Source organism: Lissotriton helveticus, chromosome 1_1, assembly GCF_964261635.1.
Source record: "Lissotriton helveticus chromosome 1_1, aLisHel1.1, whole genome shotgun sequence".
Taxonomy (NCBI): Eukaryota; Metazoa; Chordata; class Amphibia; order Caudata; family Salamandridae; genus Lissotriton; species Lissotriton helveticus.
Window position 1 is genome coordinate 102,480,532 of NC_136057.1, and position 20,825 is coordinate 102,501,356.

The 20,825-nt window shown below is 44.3% G+C and overlaps 1 protein-coding gene across 1 annotated transcript in view; it reads left to right on the forward strand.

Annotated features, from left to right (window-relative positions):
• Positions 1 to 19,278, forward strand: part of LOC144767937 (uncharacterized) — a 51,921-nt gene extending 32,643 nt beyond the window's left edge. Inside the window, exon 2 of the mRNA XM_078651283.1 lies at positions 15,856 to 19,278. Within this exon, the coding sequence (XP_078507409.1) occupies positions 16,333 to 18,423 (2,091 nt within the window). The 5' untranslated portion in view covers positions 15,856 to 16,332 and the 3' untranslated portion in view covers positions 18,424 to 19,278. The remainder of the gene's footprint in view (positions 1 to 15,855) is intronic.
• The last annotated feature ends 1,547 nt before the right edge of the window (positions 19,279 to 20,825 follow it).

Here is a 20,825-nt window from a genome sequence, read left to right on the forward strand (position 1 = left end):
AGCAGTAAGCCCCAAGTAGTGCTTTGAGGGGTGTCTGAGCACGGAGGAATTTGCGGCCCTCACTATAATGCATGCCTTACCTTAAGATGGTGGCCGTACTGCCCCCAAATGGCGGTGAGCGCTAGGGAATGACTCCCTGCCTCTGCGGAGGAATGCTTGCTTCGCTGGGGGGAGCGCGCCTGGAGGGATGAGTGGCGGGGTCTCCTCTTCAAGTACCGCGAGTTTGTGAGCGGCAATACCCGGGAGTGAGTGGATGGACCCCTTGTGCACTTCTACCCCAAGGGAATTCTCAGTCTCCACGATCACGGAGCCACCCAGTCAGTGATCCTGGGCGAAAGTCCCACTTCCGGCCGCCCCCCTGATTAGCGGCTATACACTCGGCAATGGGGAGTGCAATCAACTCCTGGTTTCTTCCCCAGTCTACATTGCAAACCTCACGCGGCCTCCTCCATACCCATAGATCCTCTTTTGGCGTGGCTCCCTCCTCTTGATGGGGCATTTTTGGTGACACCTCAACACTAACCACTAATGCCTGCGGTGGGCCAAGGGCAGTGCTACTGCTGTACTGAGGAGAGACCCAGTAGCAGTGTGGTCTTATGACGCACCTCCCTCTGTAACACGGTGGGGGCTAGACCTGGAGTCCCTATAATATACGGACAGAGCTGCGAAGATTTGTGAGGCCTCACCCTTATGCCGTCAAAGAAAGGGACAAGCAAGAAGCCCAGCAAATTATCAGGCTTTTTTGCGACTATCGACAAGCGCCCAACGCTACAAGGTGACACGGAAGGGACCAGCATGGCTATCATGAAAGCAGACCTGCTGACCATGTTTAAGGACTTTAAATCTGAATTGCGTACATAACTTTGTCAGGGCATCAAAACTTCCATAAGCCAACTGCGGTCTGACTTGACTGACCATCTGTCCTCTCTCCAACACGATGTGGACTCTGTGAGCACTAGAGTGTTGGACTTGGAGGCGCAACACCAGGAACAAGGGCAGCACACTACTGAGATGCGCGAAGATGTCCGGGTTCTTAAGGAGCAGTTACACCAGACGCAACTAAAGGCTAAAGATTTGGAGAACCAAGCGCGGGGGAGAACATACGGGTCAGAGACCTGGAGGAAAGGGCTGAAGGGCTGGATCTAGAGGCTTTTATGCACGATCTCTTCGCAGAGATTCTGAGCCCCCAGACTCTCAAGATAAAGCTTGACAGGGTTCATCGGGTGGGGCCAGCACAGAATGGCGACAAGAGGAGACCCCGTGACATTCTGGCAAAGTTCCACTCCTATAAAGTCAAGGAAGTGGTTCTACAGGCGGCCAGATTGAAGAACTCCATCTCCTTTCAGGATCATTCCTGTACCATATATCAGGATGTCGCACTGTTTACATTAGCACGTAGACAACTGTTCAGGCCGGGTACCCCCAAGCTGCAAGCTGACAAAATCAGATATCAGTGGACCTACCCATTTGGGCTCAGTTTTGAATTCCAATACAATCAACGCCACATTACTGAGCTAAAGGAGTGGTTAGAGCTCCTAGGCCTCCCCTCCGAGGAAGATGACCCCACTCAAGGCAAAACTGGGGACCCACCCCCCACAGCTCACAATCAATCTCCACCTGGGTGACAAGTTTGTGTAGAGGATGTCGATGATGGATGCTGACTACACCGAGGCAGAAGTGAGACCTTTCATATGCACCAGCAGTGGGTTGCGCAGACCTACGAACATTCACTAAAGCAGTTGCTGTCTCAGTCAATTCCTATGGCTGCAGTGGTGATGCCACGGCCTTCCCGTCATCACGAGTCTCCACCCTTGCACTCTTCCTCGGCCCCTTTTTTGGGGGTCCTGGCCCTCTACTGAAGATGTGGACTCATCATAGACTAAGAGGGCTCCATGCGTAAGAACAATGCTGTATCCTTTTTTTCAAAATGCGGGGTAGGAGCCCGATATGCTGTTTACCTTTAGTTTTGCCATGTTATACAATTCAAGACTAATTGTCTTACTCCTTATTGCAAGGGACTTGCTACATTTGTTCCCTAGATAAGGTCCTATGGGTCGGCCCGACTTTCAATAATACGAAGATGATTCACAATTGAGAGACTTGCCAGGATGGGCGTGGACTGGGTCCTTGGACCTGTTCTCCCCCATTGTCCACGTGGGGGCGTTTTAGCCCCACGAGAAGACCTAGCAATGGTTCTAGTAATGTTTATTTGTTCATGTTGATTTTTGTCCTTTTGTGATTTTGGGGTGGCGAGCAGTACGAGGTGGCGGTTTTTTAATAGGGCTAGCGATGGTCCTTTTTCTCAGAGTTTGCTCAGGCAGACCTCCGTGAGGTCTGGCGATCCCGAGACGGGGGAATGCAGCACCCAGGTCGTGCCCGCCGGGGTCCTAAGGGGCCCGAGTACGCACCTGAGTCTCGGGCCCCTTTGCGATGGTCCTTTTTCTCTGAGCCTGCTTGCCCCGGCAGCAGGCAGGCAGGGGATACTAAGCCAGCATACCCCCTGCACAGGGTGGCCTGCCAGGGAATGCCCCTGCTGTACTCTGATCGATTGGGCACTCTCGGTCCGTTTAGGGATGGACTGCTTGGCCAGCCTCTGCTGTTGTTTCAAGCAAAGAGCTTCCACCCCGCATGGACCGTCCGACTCTAGGGAGGGCCTGCCGCATGGCGGTAGGTCGTTCACCCTACCCAGCAGAGCGAAGGCAGAGTGACCCTGCCAGTTTGTGCCCCCCAGTGGTCTGACCCGAGCGGAAGGAGTCGGGTGGTGCCAGGCCCTCGGATGCTGCCTGGCCAGCAGGTCTGTGGGCCCTGTGCGCCACGCCGTCACCTCTCTCTGCCCAGCATGTTTCCACAGAAGCTTGAAACAATCGTCAGAGGGGTTCCGCCACCAAGGAACCACCCAAGGTCAGTAGATTTGGACCCCACAGAGAGTGTGTGCAGTGTGTGAACACGACTGTGTGCTCCGTACAACTCATTGGTAGATAGAAGGTTGGACTGCCGCCTCACCCGTGGATACCCTAGTACCCACGTTCCTACAACAGGGAAGGCCGGGTGCATAGGGGTGAAGTGGTGTCGGAAACCGCTGTCGAACCCAATGGAGGACTTAAGGTAACTGCTGCTACTTGAAGAGGAGAAAGTGTCCGTGGGATTCCAAACATGGATTCTTGGAGAAGAGTACCTGAAAGCAGAGTGGACAGAGTCTATGTCACTCTGAGTGACCAGGAGACTTGGAAGACCAATGCCCTCCAATGTCGGGTGCTTCAGGGAAGATGATGATGACCTTGACTCTGCAGCTGTGGGGACCAGGCAACACTGAGGATGTTTCGATGTGCCTACTGAATTTATCATAGCCTTACTCAGACTTGCAATGACAAAAAAAAAATTTGTCTTTAAAAAACAATTTTTTCTCCAGACAAAGGGGGTCGCTATGGGGGCTCCCTTTGCACCGTATGTGGCCATTATTTATATGGCGACCTTCGAGGAGAATGTTGTCCTGAATCATCACAATCCATTCAGAGACCATCTCGGTCTCTGGATGCGATACATCGACAACATTCTCTTCGTTTGGAATGGTACTTCTAGCCTACTAACATCTTTCCACAACTGGTTAAATGACCAGTCTTCTCATCTTCAATTCACTACACATTCAGATCCCAAAAAAATAGATTTTTTGGATATCACCATCTTTGAAGACTCGGGTTTTTCTAAAAACTACCCTGTACCGTAAACCGGCCGAACGAAATTCACTGCTACAGTACAATAGTCACCATCCCCGGGCACTCCGTGATAATTTACCCTTTGGGCAATTTCTTCGCATCCAAAGGAATTGCTCCTTTAAGGAACATTATATGGAACAATCTGAAGATTTATCGAATTGTCTCCTTGAACGGGGTTACCCCGAGAGACTTGTCCGTCGGGCCAGGAAACGTGCTTGGTTCAATCACAGGGAATATTTGCTCATTCCTAAGACTAAGAGTGACAGCCAGAATGACCACATAGTTTGTGTTACTACTTTTTCTACAAAGAGCAATGCTATTAAGCGCACAATTAACCAACATTGGGCACTTGTTGCGGATGATATAGATCATAAAGAACTTCCCCTGCATGCATTTAGAAAGGCCAAAAGTGTGCGTGATTCTGTTGTTCGATCCTTCTTACAGAGTCCAGAAGACCCTTCACTGGTAACTATGTGGAATCTGCCACCCATTGTTGGCCATTATCGTTGCGGGACATGTAAGGCCTGTAATAGCACCATACAGACCAAAGAATTTGAGTATCTCAATATCAAAACACCTATGAGGTCTCATACCAATTGTAATTCAACGAACATCATTTATGCCATTGTGTGTCCGTGTGGCTTGATATACATTGGCCAGACCCAACAAAAAGCCAAGGTTCGAATTCTACAGCATATGAGTAAGATCCGCTGTGAAGTTCAGGGTGCACCCCTGGTGCAACATTTTAAGGCTGCCCCGCACCGTCCAGAAAGTTTCAAGTGGGTTATTTTAGAACAGGTGTCATTGGGCCCTAGGGGTGGCAACATTGCGGACATCCTTAATATAAGGGAGCTCAAATGGATGTTCCGCTTTAATTCCATCAATAATGGACTCAATGAGTATGATAGTTCGTTTTCTCAGCTGGCTCTGCTCCACTGGAGTGTTCCTTCTCATTAGAAGTCTTTATTATACAATGTATCCTCTCTCAATCATTTCCATCGATGGTGTGATATCTGTGTATCTAGTGGCTGATATGTGTTCCGCTTATTATTTTTATGCGTATACTTAGCGTGACAGATACCATATGGTAACAGTAAATGTGTTGGCCTTTACCGTCTTGTGACAGGTAGGCCAATATTATAACGTCAATATATGAGGGGGTTGTCATAATGTATGGATTCTGTATCTTAATATTAAGAATTGGTTATTATGTGTGAGTTGGCTTATACCATCTTGCGACAGGTACGCCATGCATTGTTTTCGAATGCACATTATTTTCATTGTCATCAGTGATCTGACTCTGCAGGTTTTGAAACTGCCCTATTGATCTACCGTCTTCAGCAGCAACTCGGTAATCTCTTTATTCATTCCGTTCTTTCAATGTAGGCTCTTCCCTTAATAATTATCTGCAAATTACATCGATGCCACCTGGGTCTCCTGAGTTTCGATCTGGCAGTCACTTTGTGACGATTGATGCTCGAGCGCTGACATTAAATTTGTAATTTTGAATTTTAATTTTAATCACGATTGACATGCCCTTTCATTTACGTTCATACGATGCCACCTGGGTACTCATTAATTATGATCTAACACACACCAACGTCAGATACATTGGTGGATTAACCATCCCAAGATGTCCGCCATTATACACCGGAATTTGGACACCTTTCGCCTTCCTCCATTTCTATGTCGATCAACATCATGTGATCGCATTCAAAGGTAGGAGTTTTTCGGCGGATTTTGTTATGCTGTCTCGGATTCATTTTCCGACATGAAACTACGCATCAGGTATGGCCCTTCACTGCGATATTGGCTACTTTGTTTTTAGGAGACACTGGTTATATATTTTTGTTTTGAAGGGACCCTCACGAAACTCACTTTTTTCGTGTATTCCATGCAGATGCTGGTTCGAATAACATGATTTGACTGTGTGTTTATTGAACACCTCGGCTCCTGAATTTTCCGGTAACCGGTAGGCGCCCCCTCCCCTTTTCCTTTTGAGTACTGTTTGATAAGCTATGATTTCCCGAGGCTTGTTTACTTACAGAGACCCATTGCTACCTGATTTATCTAGCAATCATCCACACCTTGATGTGCTGTGATTTCTCCATGAACATGCGGTTGTCCCCATATCGTCTGTGACCCTACCTGGTTTTGTACCATGATTCAGATTGTAAGTTCGCTGACCATAATTCAGATTTGCCTTTCGCCATATTACCTGTCAGGCATTGGCTTATTCTAATTTTTCTTTCCATCACTATTCAGAATGACGCTCGTCCTCGATGCAATTGACCTATCTATGCATTGCAATCATTCTGAGACCAGAGGTTGGTCCAGTTGTCCAGACCCTACGCCCTGTAAGAGGGATAGTTCTTTCTCCGCCTTCTGAAAACGAGCATCCTTGGTATGTCTTGTTTTCTTTTATCTTTATCTAGATGTGCTTAGTTGTTCTATTTAACCACTTAATTGGGAGTTGACCCTAATATGTTAATTCATGTACTAAAACAGGTCTGTGTCCCTGTCTTCTGTCCTGATGAAGACCCCACTGCAAGGGATCAATTCAAGCCTGCTTCTATAAAGGGGTCGAAACGTTGACTATTTTCCTGTGTTTCCAGCTTCATTCCAATATTGTGTTATTCATTACACCCATGAAGCCTGTTGTTTTTTAGGTTATAATTGAACCTACGGTCATTTATATCTAAGTTGAAGTATTTTTTTATCTATTATTGTGTGGCCTTTTGGCCCTTTTGTTTATGTCACTTACCCCTCCGTTTACTCACTGCACATTCCCCCTCCCCTTCCCAGGGCACGGAAATCAAAAGGTTTTATCTCTGTAATAAAAATTGTTACCAAAAAACTTTTGGCTTGGCTTCATTGCAATTAAAACAATGTTAGCAGATTGACTCTTTTGTTTATATATTTGGACTACCAGTTGTGGTTTACTAATAACTTTGTGTGTGTTTACTGGGGCCCCTTTCTCTCAGTGCAACACTGAGGATGACCAGGAGCCAGTTACATGCTGTCTCATGAAGAATTTCAAGTGCTGAGGGGTCGGTGTCCGGCGGGAGCTCTAACAAGCCTTGGCAAATGCAACCCATGCAGGAAGTCAAGGAGGTGCAAAGTTGGGACCAGCAAGGTCCAGGAGACTCACCAAAAGCTGGGGAGTCAGGGCGTGCCTGAGTAATCAGGGGAGCCCAAAGGTGACATAGATGACCCTGCACAGGCCCCTCAGGCCGAAGGCACTGGAGTCGCAGGAGGACCTTGGGCAGCTTACCAAAGTAGCAGGCCACAGTGCACATGATGTGATGTGGCTGAAGATCTTGGTGGAGGAAGTTGCCAGAGGTTGGGGCTACTTGGAGCCCGATGCATGTGTTGCAAAGTAGCCAACAAGTCTTTGTACTTGCAAAGGTACGCGGTGCACATGGGTTCAGTTATTACAGCCCCCACGAGAGATACTGTCCTCAGACCCGGGGAGAAGACAGCTCAGGCCTTGAGGGATATAGAAAACCACCACCTGTGTTGTTGAACCCTTCGGAGTCCTCAGCCAATTGGAATCAGCAGACCAGTCAGCAGTGTTGAGGTGCATGCGAATGCAGGGATGTATCTCCTTCACTATTGTCTTTGATGCTCCACAGGCCTTGGAGGATTTATGTATGAAGCACGGACACAGACGATGCAGCAGACAAGCAGGGGGATGAAGTTGTCCCCTTACAAAGTCCAGAGTGTCTTGACGGTCGAAGTTGAAGTGGCATTGGAATTGAATCTTGTCCCTCGATGAACCTAGGGCCCAATCCCCAGGTAACCCCTTAAGTACTCTATGGAAAGGGTTAGGACGATTCAGGGGACCCTCCCAGGGGAGGCTCTGGACTGGGGGAATTTACTCCCATGTCCTTTGTCCAGGCACTAGGGACAGGGACAGGGACACCAAATGTGCCCCTCATAGAGGCTTTCTGGCACTGGCAAGAGCACCCAGGCAGCCCTAATACACAAATCCTGTCTGGGAGGTGGTCACACCTGCCTGTGACAAGATGCCTATTGTTCTACCTTCCTCTGCTCGAGCTTGGCTCAGCAGCAGCAAGGTAGAAATGTGTCTCTGGTCGGCAGCAACTATTTTGTGTGGTCCGGGACTAGAAGGCTGGTACCGGGAGCACTGAGAGCCTAATGGAGGGCTCCTCCAGTGCTTAGAATTATAAATCCCATACCGTTTACAGTGTGGGGTTATGATTCCAACATGTTTGATATCAAACATGATAGGATTCGTTGCAGCTAATTTCGAGATGGTCATCGCTTAATTACGCGGTGCCCCTCTATATAGTATATGGTTGCTTCACTGACAACCCGGGAGAATGGACTCCATAGGCTTCAGGGGATCCCACTGCTACCACCAATGTGAGGATTTGGGTGAACTATATGATATGGTTGTGGGGCTTATCATAGAGGACACTCACAAATACCATCTTGGGTCCAGCCAGGCTTGTTTACTTAACCTCAAACCCAGCCATGGGTAACTGTGGCTTCGAGCAGTAAGGGTAAGCAGAGGAACTTTACAGGACAACTGCCATAGGCATCAATGGAAAGGTCCTGATGCTGAGCGATACAGGCAAAAGGAGCTCAAAGGATGCTTTGGTTGTGGTGTGGTCCTCAGGAGTGTCTTTGTGGGTCCTCCTCAGTCTATGGGTAAAGTGAGCCGAACGTGGCCACAGAGATCGGGGGGTCCCTCAAAGTCCTCTAAGTTGCAGTACCCGGCCAGCCGATGCTGGGCTACTGGTCAGTCTACACCTTGTTTAGGGCGAAATCCTTAGGAGGGGGCTAGTGTTCAGTGAGTGTGCTGAATCTGGACTTGGATAGCGCCACCGTATCAGAAAGACTCCGGTGCAACTTTTGGCTATTTCAGATTTGTCCTCTTGGGTGCTTCAAGGACAGGTAGTGGTCACATTTGTTTTTGCAGTGGCCACCAACTTGTCAGTTTAGGCTACTTCAGCTCTTGTGTCCCTGTAGCTGGTCCCAGGAGATCAGCCAAATGATCCCCAACGTCACTGCTAAAGGTTAGGACAGGGATTCAACTTTTCCCTGAGCAGAAGCTGCAGGCATAGTCCAATCTTTGTTAGTCCAAAGTACAGCAGTTGCAGTCCTTCCGATGGTGCAGTATCTTTTTGTGAGGTTCCAAGGGCAGCTGGGCAGTATTTCTTTGGTCTTCTCTCCAATTCCAGGAGGGTCAGAGTGCCAGGGATGCTATATTTATCCCAGGAAAGTGCCCTTAGGGTACCATGCAGTCTCTAGCCAATAGGCTACTGCGTCCGCTCCTGCCAAGTGATGAAATTCCTGTGAGGTGTGGCATCTGGCAACCCCAGAATGCTACATTCTTGTCCATTTCAAGACTGCACTACACTTCCTCGGTCGTTAGGAGCTTGGCATTCCACCCTAGAAGTATAGTTACATGAGGACAACAAGCCCACGGTAGAACTGGTTTGTGGACGGCTTTTTCCTCCTTGACCCTGTCTCCACTGACTGACCTAATTATTTCTAAAGCGCACTAATGCCGAGGCGTCTTGGCGCTGAGATAAAGTACAGGCTAGTGCAATGTGACAGGTTAGCATTGAGAGGAAAGCCATGTTTTTATTTGCTTCTTGAAAAGTGTCCTGTTGGGTTGAAGTCGGAGTGGTATCGGAAGTGAATTCCACAATTTAGCTGCTTGGTGTGAAAAACGCTTCCCCCCCACCTTACTCTGTTCATCTTGGGGCAGAGTACCAATCCCGTGTTTGAGGATCTGAGACAGCGTGATGGTTCGTAGCAAGGGAAGAGGACTTGTAAATCATAAGCCCCTCCTCCGTAGAGGGCTTAGTGGACTATACACAAGGCCTTAAAGTCCACCCATCATTTTACTGGAAGCCAGTGTAATTGCTTTACTCCGGCAGATGTGGAATGATGCTTTGGAAGATTAAGCAATACACTTACAGACGCCTTTTGTAGAGAATGGAGTTTGGAAAGCTGGGCTACACCAGCTCCCAATTATAGAGCATTGCAATAGTCCAACCTCGATAGCACTAAAGCTCCGACCACCATTTTCCTCATGGAAAAAGGGATAAAGGGTAAGATCTTCCGAAGGACCTTCAGAGTGAAAAAACGGGCTGAAGACACCTGGTTCATCAGTGGGGCAAGAGTGAGGTCTTTGTCTATCAGGACACCTACATTTCTAGCTTTGAAAGCCGGCACCAGGCAAATTCCGGCTTCAGTGGGCCACCATAGTTGGCTCCAAACAGATGCTTTTGTGCCAAACTCTACAACGTCGGTTTTACCTGTGTTTAGTTTTAGAAGGTTGCGGTTCATCCAGGTCATCAGATCTGTGATGCAGTTTCGAAACTGTTCCGCCGTTGCGTCTACGCTATGTGTCACAAACAGCACTAACTGTGTGTCGTCAGCGTAGGACACAAGCGAGAAGTCGTGGTTCTTTATTAATCTAGCTAAGGGAGAAACATAGATGTTGAACATAGTGGGAGGCAAGGCCGAGCCCTGAGGGACTCCACCAGGAAGTGTGAACAAGTGTGACTGGAGTCCATTCCAGTGGATTAATTGTTCCCTGGCTGACAGGAATGATTATAGTAGGCTTAGGGCCTTTCCGCTGATGCCGACCTCCTGCAGCCTTCATATCAGTACTTTGTGATTTACAGTATCGAAGGCTGCCGTGAGGTCGAGCAGGATAAGGGCCGCCCACCCATCCCCATCCATTGATTTATGAACTTCCTCAGTCGCCAAGATCAGGGCAGACTCAGTGAAGTACCGAGATCTAAAGCCATGTTGAGGGGAGTCTAGTATGTTATTGTAATCTAGGTATGATGTTAATTCTGCATTCATAGCTTTCTCCAAAATCTTGGAAGGCAGAGGAAGACAGGAGGTGGGGGCCATAGTCTTTAGCCTCAAAAGGATCGAGCGTGGGCTTTTTCAATATAGGTCTTATACAGGCCCTTGTGGTTTAGCAACGGCGTCAGAGAGAGAATAATCTCCTCTGCGGCCAAATGTAAACTATGAGGGGGCAAGGGTCGAGTGGGGACCCAGATTTAATTTGAAGCAGTAGGTCTTGTACCTTTCCTTTCTCTAAAGCAGAGAATTGAGTGAAACTTCCTTGTGGTGCCTTCTCTAAGTTTTCCCCCTGATAGGTAATCCCGTCTGCTTTAGCTGTATTTGCAAAGTCGTCGTAGACGTTTTGAACTTTGCTTTGAAAAAAACACAGCCAGGTTGTTCACAAAGGAACAAAAGGCATCCTGCTCAGGGGTGTTGGTGCTACTACTCTCCCAAATGCAAAACACAAAAATATGCCTAAACCACCCTTCTTTTTTACACCAACACAGTTTTTAGGCCAAGAAAACCTTTTATTGAGTTCTGACCAAGTATTATTTTTTTATACTTTTCACTTTATCTTTTTCTTTAAAGTTTTTCAACCACATTGATTAGCACAAGCAAGACAAACTGTACATATATTTACAATATTATACATGAAATTTTTACAAACAACGACGCAATCCATCAGTACAAAATAAATTAGACAACATCTAACATCACAGAAAGCAATTTAACAACGAAAAACAAAACACATTCATGTATATTTCACTTCAACGAATGAAAGACAAGATAAAAAGGGTCCAGCCTATTCCACACCCATAAACGGACCGAACTCATTTGGGTTACTAACTACTCTCACAAAGGCGGCTTCACCTTTGAAGCTCGCTTTTTGGTCTAACACTGTGTGGCCATTCTGGGAGAAGAGGTGACGCCTCACTCTGCGGCAGCTGCCTTTGTTCATGTGTTGGAGAGTTGTTCACACGTCTCCCCAGGCAGTCAGGAAGCTGTATGTGTGCGAGGGCCTTTGTATGGAGTACAGGGTGGCAACTTCCTAAAAGTTGCTTAATCTCAATTCGACATGTAAATTGTACAGTGTCAGAGCACTGGTACTGGTGGTAAGGGTATCTGGTCTCTATCACTCTTAGAGTCGAAAAACCAGAAGAATCATTCCAAAATGATATTGACGTACCCGACTAGGACTCGAAAACCCCACTATTAACCGCTGGATGCTGTTATTAGTGTCTGGGACAACCCACCCATCCCTAATGAAGACGCTCTCCTGAGAGAGACATGTGGTTTCCTGCCATGATTTTGGGTGCAGTCATGTCTTTATTGCTTTTCTGAATTCTAGATCACTATTGATGGTCCATATTCTCTTTAGAAGTTTGCTGCACGTGTGCAGAGAAAGACCCGGAGAGGAGCCCTTCTTAAAATGAGTGTCCTCCTATGAGTGCAAGGGTTGAGTTTAGATTGTGATGGTTGAATCTCATTCATCTTCCTACTGGATGCCAGTGCAGAGCCCCAGTTGCAGGTGAAATTCCTTCAACAAATCTGCACAAAACTTTCCTATAAAAGTTCATCCTGTTTGGGTCAGCACTGCAAGTTAGGTGCAGACCCTCCAAGCGGGGTGCACAAGTGATCTTTTCAATTTCAATTCCCAGAGGAACCTTTGCTATCTATACAGAAACGAAAGACTGAAGGATTTACACAACACGCGGCATGAACGTAAAACTTTACTCAAGGAACAGCCATTTCTTCAATTGTTTTAAATCAATTCAGTATTTTTTGAGAAATTAGTGTTTAAAAACTTTTCTGTTGGATTTGAAATGGTTAACACATGGAATTATTTAAAGTGTTATTACACTAAAATACACAAATCTGTGTTAGGGCACCCGCAGTTTGAAAGAATAACTCAATCTTATTGGATAAGGGAGCTAATTTTTGTGTTGTCCTTATCTGGTTCTGGAAATCGTCTGTGAATCAGATTGGCTGGCTGCTACAAAAGAAAAATGTTGTGGTTGTCATTATTGGAATCAGTCATTCGCTCCCCACATCCTAAAAAAAAGAAGAATTGGCATAATAGTGGAGCGTATGTAAACCCTGACCCCAGAACATGTTGGGGGTCCGAAGGGTTCCCCTTCAAATAACAAACTTTTTAAAAGGTATATTTTGTTGTGGAATTTGCAGACCCGACTGCAGGAATAGCATGCTTCAGCACGACTCCCGAGGTTTGCAAACATGCAGCAAGAGGTCATTGTCTTTATTTGGACCTCCTGCAGTTTTGCCAACCCCAAGGAGGCTGGGCAAGTGACTAGGACCCTGGAAGTGTTTGCAAATGCTTGACCAGAATCCACAAAACTCAAAAATATTTGTGATGAACCCCAGAAATTCACTGAAAAAGAAAAGTTTAAAGTGAAGTTATGATGTGTGTTTAGTTAAGAAATCCTAATAAATGGTAAAAATTCCTTCTGTCATGGTGGTAGAGGACTTAATGCCCGCCACCCTGACAGACAGACAGTAGTTCATCCTATTTAGAGATGACAGCTGACCAGCGGTCAGCTCTGTATGTTGGAAGGAACCACCATCACAGCGGTTCATTTCACTATATAATAAGTTTCACCGACAGCTGCCGTTGGTTTTGATGTCCATCCACTGAGCATATAATATTGTTTGTTTTTTAAATACGAACTCCAGATATAGTTATTTAAAAAACAAATGACCCCCCCACCTCCAAACCCCCTGGGATTTCTGTTCCAGGGCATCAGGCTCCATTTGTGTTTTTTATTTTTTATTTTAATTTTCTCTCCCAACCAGGCTACACAGGGAGGCCTGAATCCACGTTTTGGTTTCACTCTAGTGGATGGCACTATAAATACTGCAATCCAGGCCGAAGCCACATTTCGTTGTCATTCTAGTCGATGTTATGTTATGTTATGTTATAAATATTTATATAGCGCACAGCTGCCCAGGCAAAGGGGTGTCCCGGCGCTTACAGCAGAAATAAGAAAGACAGCTATGGAGGCCCAGTAAGACAAATACCATGAGAGAATGTTATTTTTTGGTAGGGAAGAGATGAGTCTTAACTGCCTTCCTGAAGGACAGTAGGTCATATATATGGCACTATAAATGCTGCAGTCCAGGCCTGAAGCCTTGTTTTGTTGTCGCTCTAGTGGATGGTGCTTTAAATTCTGCAATCCAAGTCAACAGATCTGGCATTGGTCATCAGCCTTTTGACTTGGTCAGTGCTTGATTTGTTCTGACATGGATTTTGCAAAACATTATTGAGGAAGCTGCCGGACCCTCATCGCTCAAAAAACATTGAGGAAAGGAAAAAATAATAAAATGTGGATGACAAAACAGACGTATAGATGAAGTCTGACTGGAAGCCACTATAAATAACAGTGTGTAATACATAAACTTGATACAATCGAAAGGTAAAACTAACACCCAACCTAAAAAATACAATTGGTCTGGTGATGGCTGCCAGCCTCTTGCCTTTGCTAATGCTTTTTTGTAAATCTTTGCTGCAAATAGAGAAGGTTGAAAAGATAGATAAATAGAGAGGCTTGCAAAGCAGAGCAGCTCGTAAAGACAGGCAGTCAGGGTTGGATAGATAGATTGATAGCGTTAACTTGGCAGATAGTGACAGATACACCTGCAAAGATAGATAGGCTGATAGAATGATAGATTTACAAAGATATATATCTTTGTAAAGAGATATAGAAGTCAAAAAGATTGATAGAGCTGCAAAGATAGAAGTCTCATCGATAGAAGGGCAGACGGGTAGATAGAGGGACACTAGATAAATAGGCAGGATGATAGATAGACAGGTAGACACATATATAGACGGACAGGTAGACGGATAGATTGACACACAAACAGGCAGAGGTAGATAGATAGGATTGCAAAGACAGCACATCGCAAATTCAATTAATTATGTTACAGTTAAATATCTATATAAGCACAACAAACGACTACTGAAAGCAAACTAGCAAGACAGACAAGCAGGGCATACAGACTAAGTTGGTTTACAAGCACAGCTGTAGTGCTTAATTAAAATACAGACAGGAGTGAGGTATAATTGCATTCCATTGTGTGCATTCTAAAAAGTTAATTACTTTATAAAGAATAGATTCAAATGGACACCATCTGGTATACTCTGATATAGCAGCATTGAAATAAACAAAGGCAGCTCCAAAAGGAATTTACAACATCATTGGCAGGAGGCAGGAACTGATAAAGCTGGAATGTGTCCTGTGCTGTGACAAGCTGATAGAATGCGTCCTGCTCTAACATGAAGCTCGAAACACACAGGCATCGCTAATGTAATTAAGTACAAACATAAATATTTTCACTGAAGGAAACTACCTCCTCTTGAAAGATTAAGATGCCATCACTCAAAGTGAAGTTAGCCAGTGACTGTAGTAGGCATACCCACTGCTCCATGCTGTATTCTGTAGTGGGCAGAAGCAAAATGTGAATGGCACAACAACAACGGTTGGATGGCGAGCTGAAAGCCCTTTTAAGTAAGTATATTACATATGTAATTTTTGTAAAATAAGAGGTCTTGGCTAACACCAGACTGAACACGGAAAACAGTGCATGTGTCATTCTGTAGATGTACGCATTTGTGGAATTTTTTTTGCATACCTACAGAATGATGCAAGAGTAGCCACATCACAGCATCTTTGTTTTTCTTTTTTTTCCTTATGTTGTGCATCATTGGGAAAGCCTATACGTCTTAAAGATGATACTTATTGACTTTGCCAATGTGTGTTTAAAATGGTAGTGAACCTCCCGTTTCATGTGCAGATATGGTCAGAGCCTCAGATCTCTGGAGTTACACTATATATAAGATGCTCAGGTTACCTGTCCGGGGCCTATCCTATTCTCTCTGATACTATAAAGGACTCACTTGCAGCAGTTGCTTATGTTTCCTGCTGTTTTTTTTTAATGCTTTGTGTTGCAGGGTCCATTCACTGGAAAAGGCTCCAGCTTGTATTATTGATTAGGCCCTGTGATAATAGGAAGCATTCCCTGGACAAGAAGGGAGGCATCTTGTCGCTATGGATTTAACATTGTAGTGTGTCATAGGGGAGAGGGTCTCACTCACCGAACAAGGAACCTTCTCTGGTGTCTTGGTTACTCCTTGAGTCCACACTCCTCGAAAGAAGGGGACCACGGAAATGTGTAATCTAGAATTTCTTCACCTTACTTATCAATAGGGACAATTAAATGCCAATAGATTTTTGTGATTGACTCTGCATTTCAGCTTATTCAGTGTTTCTTTTTCTTAATCTATCAGGTGAAATAAGTGCAGTGATGAACGAAAACGATAAAGCCATTAAACATCACTCGTGTAGGAAGTGATGTAAAAGCAGTATACCTCGAAATCTCTTCCTTTGAAGGCTGATGCCTCGTCAAAGTCTTCTTACAGCAAAAAATCCAAACTTGCCAATGCGGCCTGTACTTGACTCTTAGGCATCAGATGATATACTTAGAAGACATAACACACTGACATAGCGAAGCAAGTCTGAGGTGCTGATTACGAAGGAAGAGCTAACCTGGTGTCAGAAAGAACACACAGGAAAGAAACTGTATGAATGTCATAAAACATTTATTTGTCTGAGAAAGAGCAAATGCGACATCTCCAAATTCATACTGGAGAAAAGTCATATTGATGGACTGATTGTGGAAAAGTGTTCTGTGCAATGAAATACCTAATGCAGCATCAGGTGTCCACGTAGAGGACAAATCATATAAATGTACAGAATGTAATAAAATGTTAGGAAGGGAGAATAATCTAGAGCAGCATCTACAAAACCACGTTAGTGAAAAACCATATGAATGTACACAATGCGACAAAGCATTTATAACAAATCGAAATTTCAGGCAACATCAGAAAGTCCACACTAGAGAGAAACCAAATGAATGTGCAAAATGTAATAAAGTGTTCCGAAGTAAGGAGACCCTAATGAAAGATCAGAAAATCCCCACTGGGGAGAAACCGTATGAATGTACAGAATGTGACAAGGCATTTATTACAAAGCGAAGTTTAAAAATTCATCAGCAAGTTCACACAGGAGAAAAACCACATAAATGTACAGAATGTGACAAAGCATTTATAACCAATGGAAAGCTACAGCGACATCAGAAAATCCACACGGGGGAGAGACCGTATCAATGTACAGAATGTGACAAGGCCTTTATGAGAAATGGAGAGCTGAAACAACATCAGAAAATACACACTGGGGAGAAACCAAATCAATGCACTGAATGTGACAAAGCATTTATAACAAATGGACATCTAAAACGACATCAGAAAATCCACACTGGGGAGAAACCATCTCAGTGTACAGAATGTGACAAGGCATTTATTACAAAGCGAAGTTTAAAAATTCATCAGCAAGTTCACACAGGAGAAAAACAACATAAATGTACAGAATGTGACAAAGCATTTATAACCAATGGAGAGCTACAGCGACATCAGAAAATCCACACGGGGGAGAGACCGTATCAATGTACAGAATGTGACAAGGCCTTTATGAGAAATGGAGAGCTGAAACAACATCAGAAAATACACACTGGGGAGAAACCAAATCAATGCACTGAATGTGACAAAGCATTTATAACAAATGGACATCTAAAACGACATCAGAAAATCCACACTGGGGAGAAACCATATCAGTGTACAGAATGTGAAAAGGCCTTTGTTGCAATGCAAAGTTTAAAAATACATCAGAATTTTCACACAGGAGAAAAACCATATAAATGTACAGAATGTGGCAAAGCATTTGTTGCAAAGCAAAGTTTAAAAATACATCAGCAAGTTCACACACGAAAAAATCCATATCAATGTACAGAATGTGACAAGTCTTTTATAACAAATGGAAAGCTAAGAAAACATCAGAAAATCCACACCGGTGTGAAACCATATCAATGTACAGAATGTGACAAAGCATTTATAACAAATGGAGATTTACAGAAACATCTGCAGGTCCACACTGGGGAGAAGCCATATGAATGTACAGAATGTAATAAAGGGTTTGGATGGAACTCAGATCTAAAGAAACATCAACAAATCCACACTGGAGAGAAACTGTATGAATGTACGGAATGCGACAAAGCATTTATAACAAATGGAAAGCTGAAGCGACATCAGAAAATTCACACCGGTGAGAAACCATATCAATGTACAGAATGTGATAAAGCATTTATAACAAATGGAGAGCTAAGGAAACATCAGAAGGTCCACACTGGGGAGAAACCATACCAATGTACAGAATGTAACAGAGTGTTCAGAGAAAAGAAGAATCTAAAGCAGCATCTACAAACCCACACTGGGGAGAAATCGTATGAATGCACCGAATGCGACAAGGCATTTATTACTAATGGAGAGCTAAAACGACATCAGAAAATCCACGCTGGGGAGAAACCATATCAATGTACTGCATGTGATAAAGCATTCATAACAAATGGAGAGCTGAAACAACATCAGAAAATACACACTGGGGAGAAACCATATCAATGCACTGAATGTGACAAAGCATTTATACCAAATGGACATCTAAAACGACATCAGAAAACCCACACTGGGGAGAAATCATATCAATGTACAGCATGTGATAAAGCATTCATAACAAATAGAGAGCTGAAGCGACATCAAAAAAGCCACACTGGAGAGAAACCATATCAATGTGCACAGTGTGGCAAGGCATTTATAACTAATGGACAGCAAAAACGACATCAGAAAAGCCACACTGGAGAGAAACCATATCAATGTATAGAATGTGACCAAGCATTTATAACAAATAAAGAACTAAAACGTCATCAGAAAATCCACTCAGGGGAGAAACCCTATCAATGTTCATAGTGCGACAAAGCCATTTGAAAAATATAAACTTGGAAGAGCATTTCCTACCAAACGCTCTCTGATAAGGTATCAAAAAGGCCACCCCGGTTGAAGATGTACTGATATTGAAGTCTTTCATTTGAAACAGTCATCAGTTGCTACGTCAAAAAATCCACACCTCACACAGATATAGGGTGATGCCCTGAAATACCTGAACAAAATGTGGAACAAAGGAACAGAAATAGTGGCTGTCATGGTAGGTGCAAAGAATTAGTCAAGAAAGGGTCCCACCTTACCCCTATCCCACAGAGATTAAAATATGCAAACTCCAGAGAGCATCAAAGTTCGACAAAATGCAAATGTTACAGAAAACAACATCTGGATTTATTTCCTTGTTCATAGCCTACTGTAGTATAAGGACAATTTGGCCATCTTGTGATAAGACCTGACTCTGCCTATTCACTCACCAAAGTGATTTTTGTTCTGCAAGGCTTTCTCGTGCTTGTATCCACAGTTTTAACACATTTCTGATAATGAAATTCAGTTTGTTATCTAGGATGTTATGTTTTTGCTGTTTATTGTTGACATTCCCTTTCCATCAGTAGCAATCCTGCCCTGGAAATGACAAGTAGAATTTTAGGGTCGGTTGGAAAACAGATACCACTGGCTTAGAGGTGTGCATCTCCCAACGTATATGTGCATCAGGTTTATGGTTGCGTGTGGGACAGGAGCTGCCACCATTTGTACAGACATTGCTAGACAGTTTGCTGGACAATCTAAATTAGAGGCCTCTACTTACAGCAGTGATTACAATCTCCTATATCACATGTAGGCAACAAGTGTATTCTTTCTACTTCTATACGGTGTATTTGTTAAACATGCTCATCTGTAATAAAATGAACATTTGCTGAAAGGACCAAATGCAATCCTAGATGTTTGAACATTGCAATCATTCTTATACCATTGCTAAAGTGCTCAAATATCGAGTCAGACTATGCCCATGCAATAGAAACAAAAACCTGTGTTGTATTTACACTGCTCCCTGCATATTCCCTCTTGCATTGTATTTTCTTGTATATATGAGCTGACTTCTATATGTACAGTACTCTTGATACCCTGATGGGTGTATGTTTGTGCTTTAAAAAGCTCTGCAAATAAATATATAAGGATAAACTGTGATGACAAATGCAACAGCATTGCACCATAGTTTCATCCGACCTGTTCTCCGACTGGGATCCCAGCTAGTAACAATGATAAAAAAACATATTACTTATCTGTATGGGCCCATCTGGTGACCAAAGAGCCACAGCAGGAAGAATTGGGCCAAGGCTGCAAATTCTGTTCCACTCGTGAAATTTGCGGAATTTGTGTAATTTTGCGTTCAGCAGAGAACGCGGAAATGCCAAAAAATTCTGCAATCTGCGGCTTCCCAGAGTTATTTGCTTGTTTGTGCTTTCAAAATGCGTGTTCACAAGATATTTCTCCCCGAGCACACAAACAGTGTACACGAACAGGAAAAAAGCATTGCGAATGGTCAGAACAATCAATTCTGCGTGTTCGTGAAACTTTTGCGTGCTTGCGGAGATTTTTTACTGTTTCGCAGAACTTTGTATAGCGCGACTACGCAAATTCCGCCCACCCCAGGAAGAATACAAAAATGAATTCTCCGTCCTTGAATGGACAAAAGGGGGAAATTGATAGGTTGTTGTTTCACCATCTTGAAGATATTGACACTTGGATAGAGATTATAAAAAATCTGGAAGGTTCTCTCCACCTGTTCGTGAAAGGCGAACTGTTGTTAATTCCACAGTGAGCAAGACTTGCTCTTGTGCTTTACAGATTCTAAAAGAGGGAGGCAGTCAGTGTGTGAGTTAGAAAGGGTCTCCCCATACACAATTCACTAGCTACTAATCCTCGAATAACCACATACAATCTCAAGACAAGTTAATCTCTCATCGATATGCAAGAAGAACGGGCTTCTATCACTACTGTTATATCTAACACTGCGGAGCATCTCATGAGTCTGTACTACAATGTGATTGATGCCCGTTTAGCCACCCGGAGGCTAGACTGTAAAGCTCTGGGAAGGTTACTCATGCAATGTGGGTAGGCGATTGTTGGGAGAGCTGTTTGGGCGACTTACTAAAACACAGCTTGGACAGTTGTTTGATGTCAGACATGCTTCTGATCTGACAGGAGAGCTTAGAGGGAAGAGGGAGTGAAAACTGCAAACACAACAAATATGAATGAGGCAAGCCCCGAATGTAAGATTAGGCTACCTAACTGGAATGTGAGCAGGGTGAATGACAACCACAAGGCTCGACTAGTGATTGTGTACTTAAATAGACATTAGGTGGGTGTCTCTTGACCTATCTGGAATGTGAGCGGGGTGAATGACAATCGCAAGGCTCGACTGGCGATTG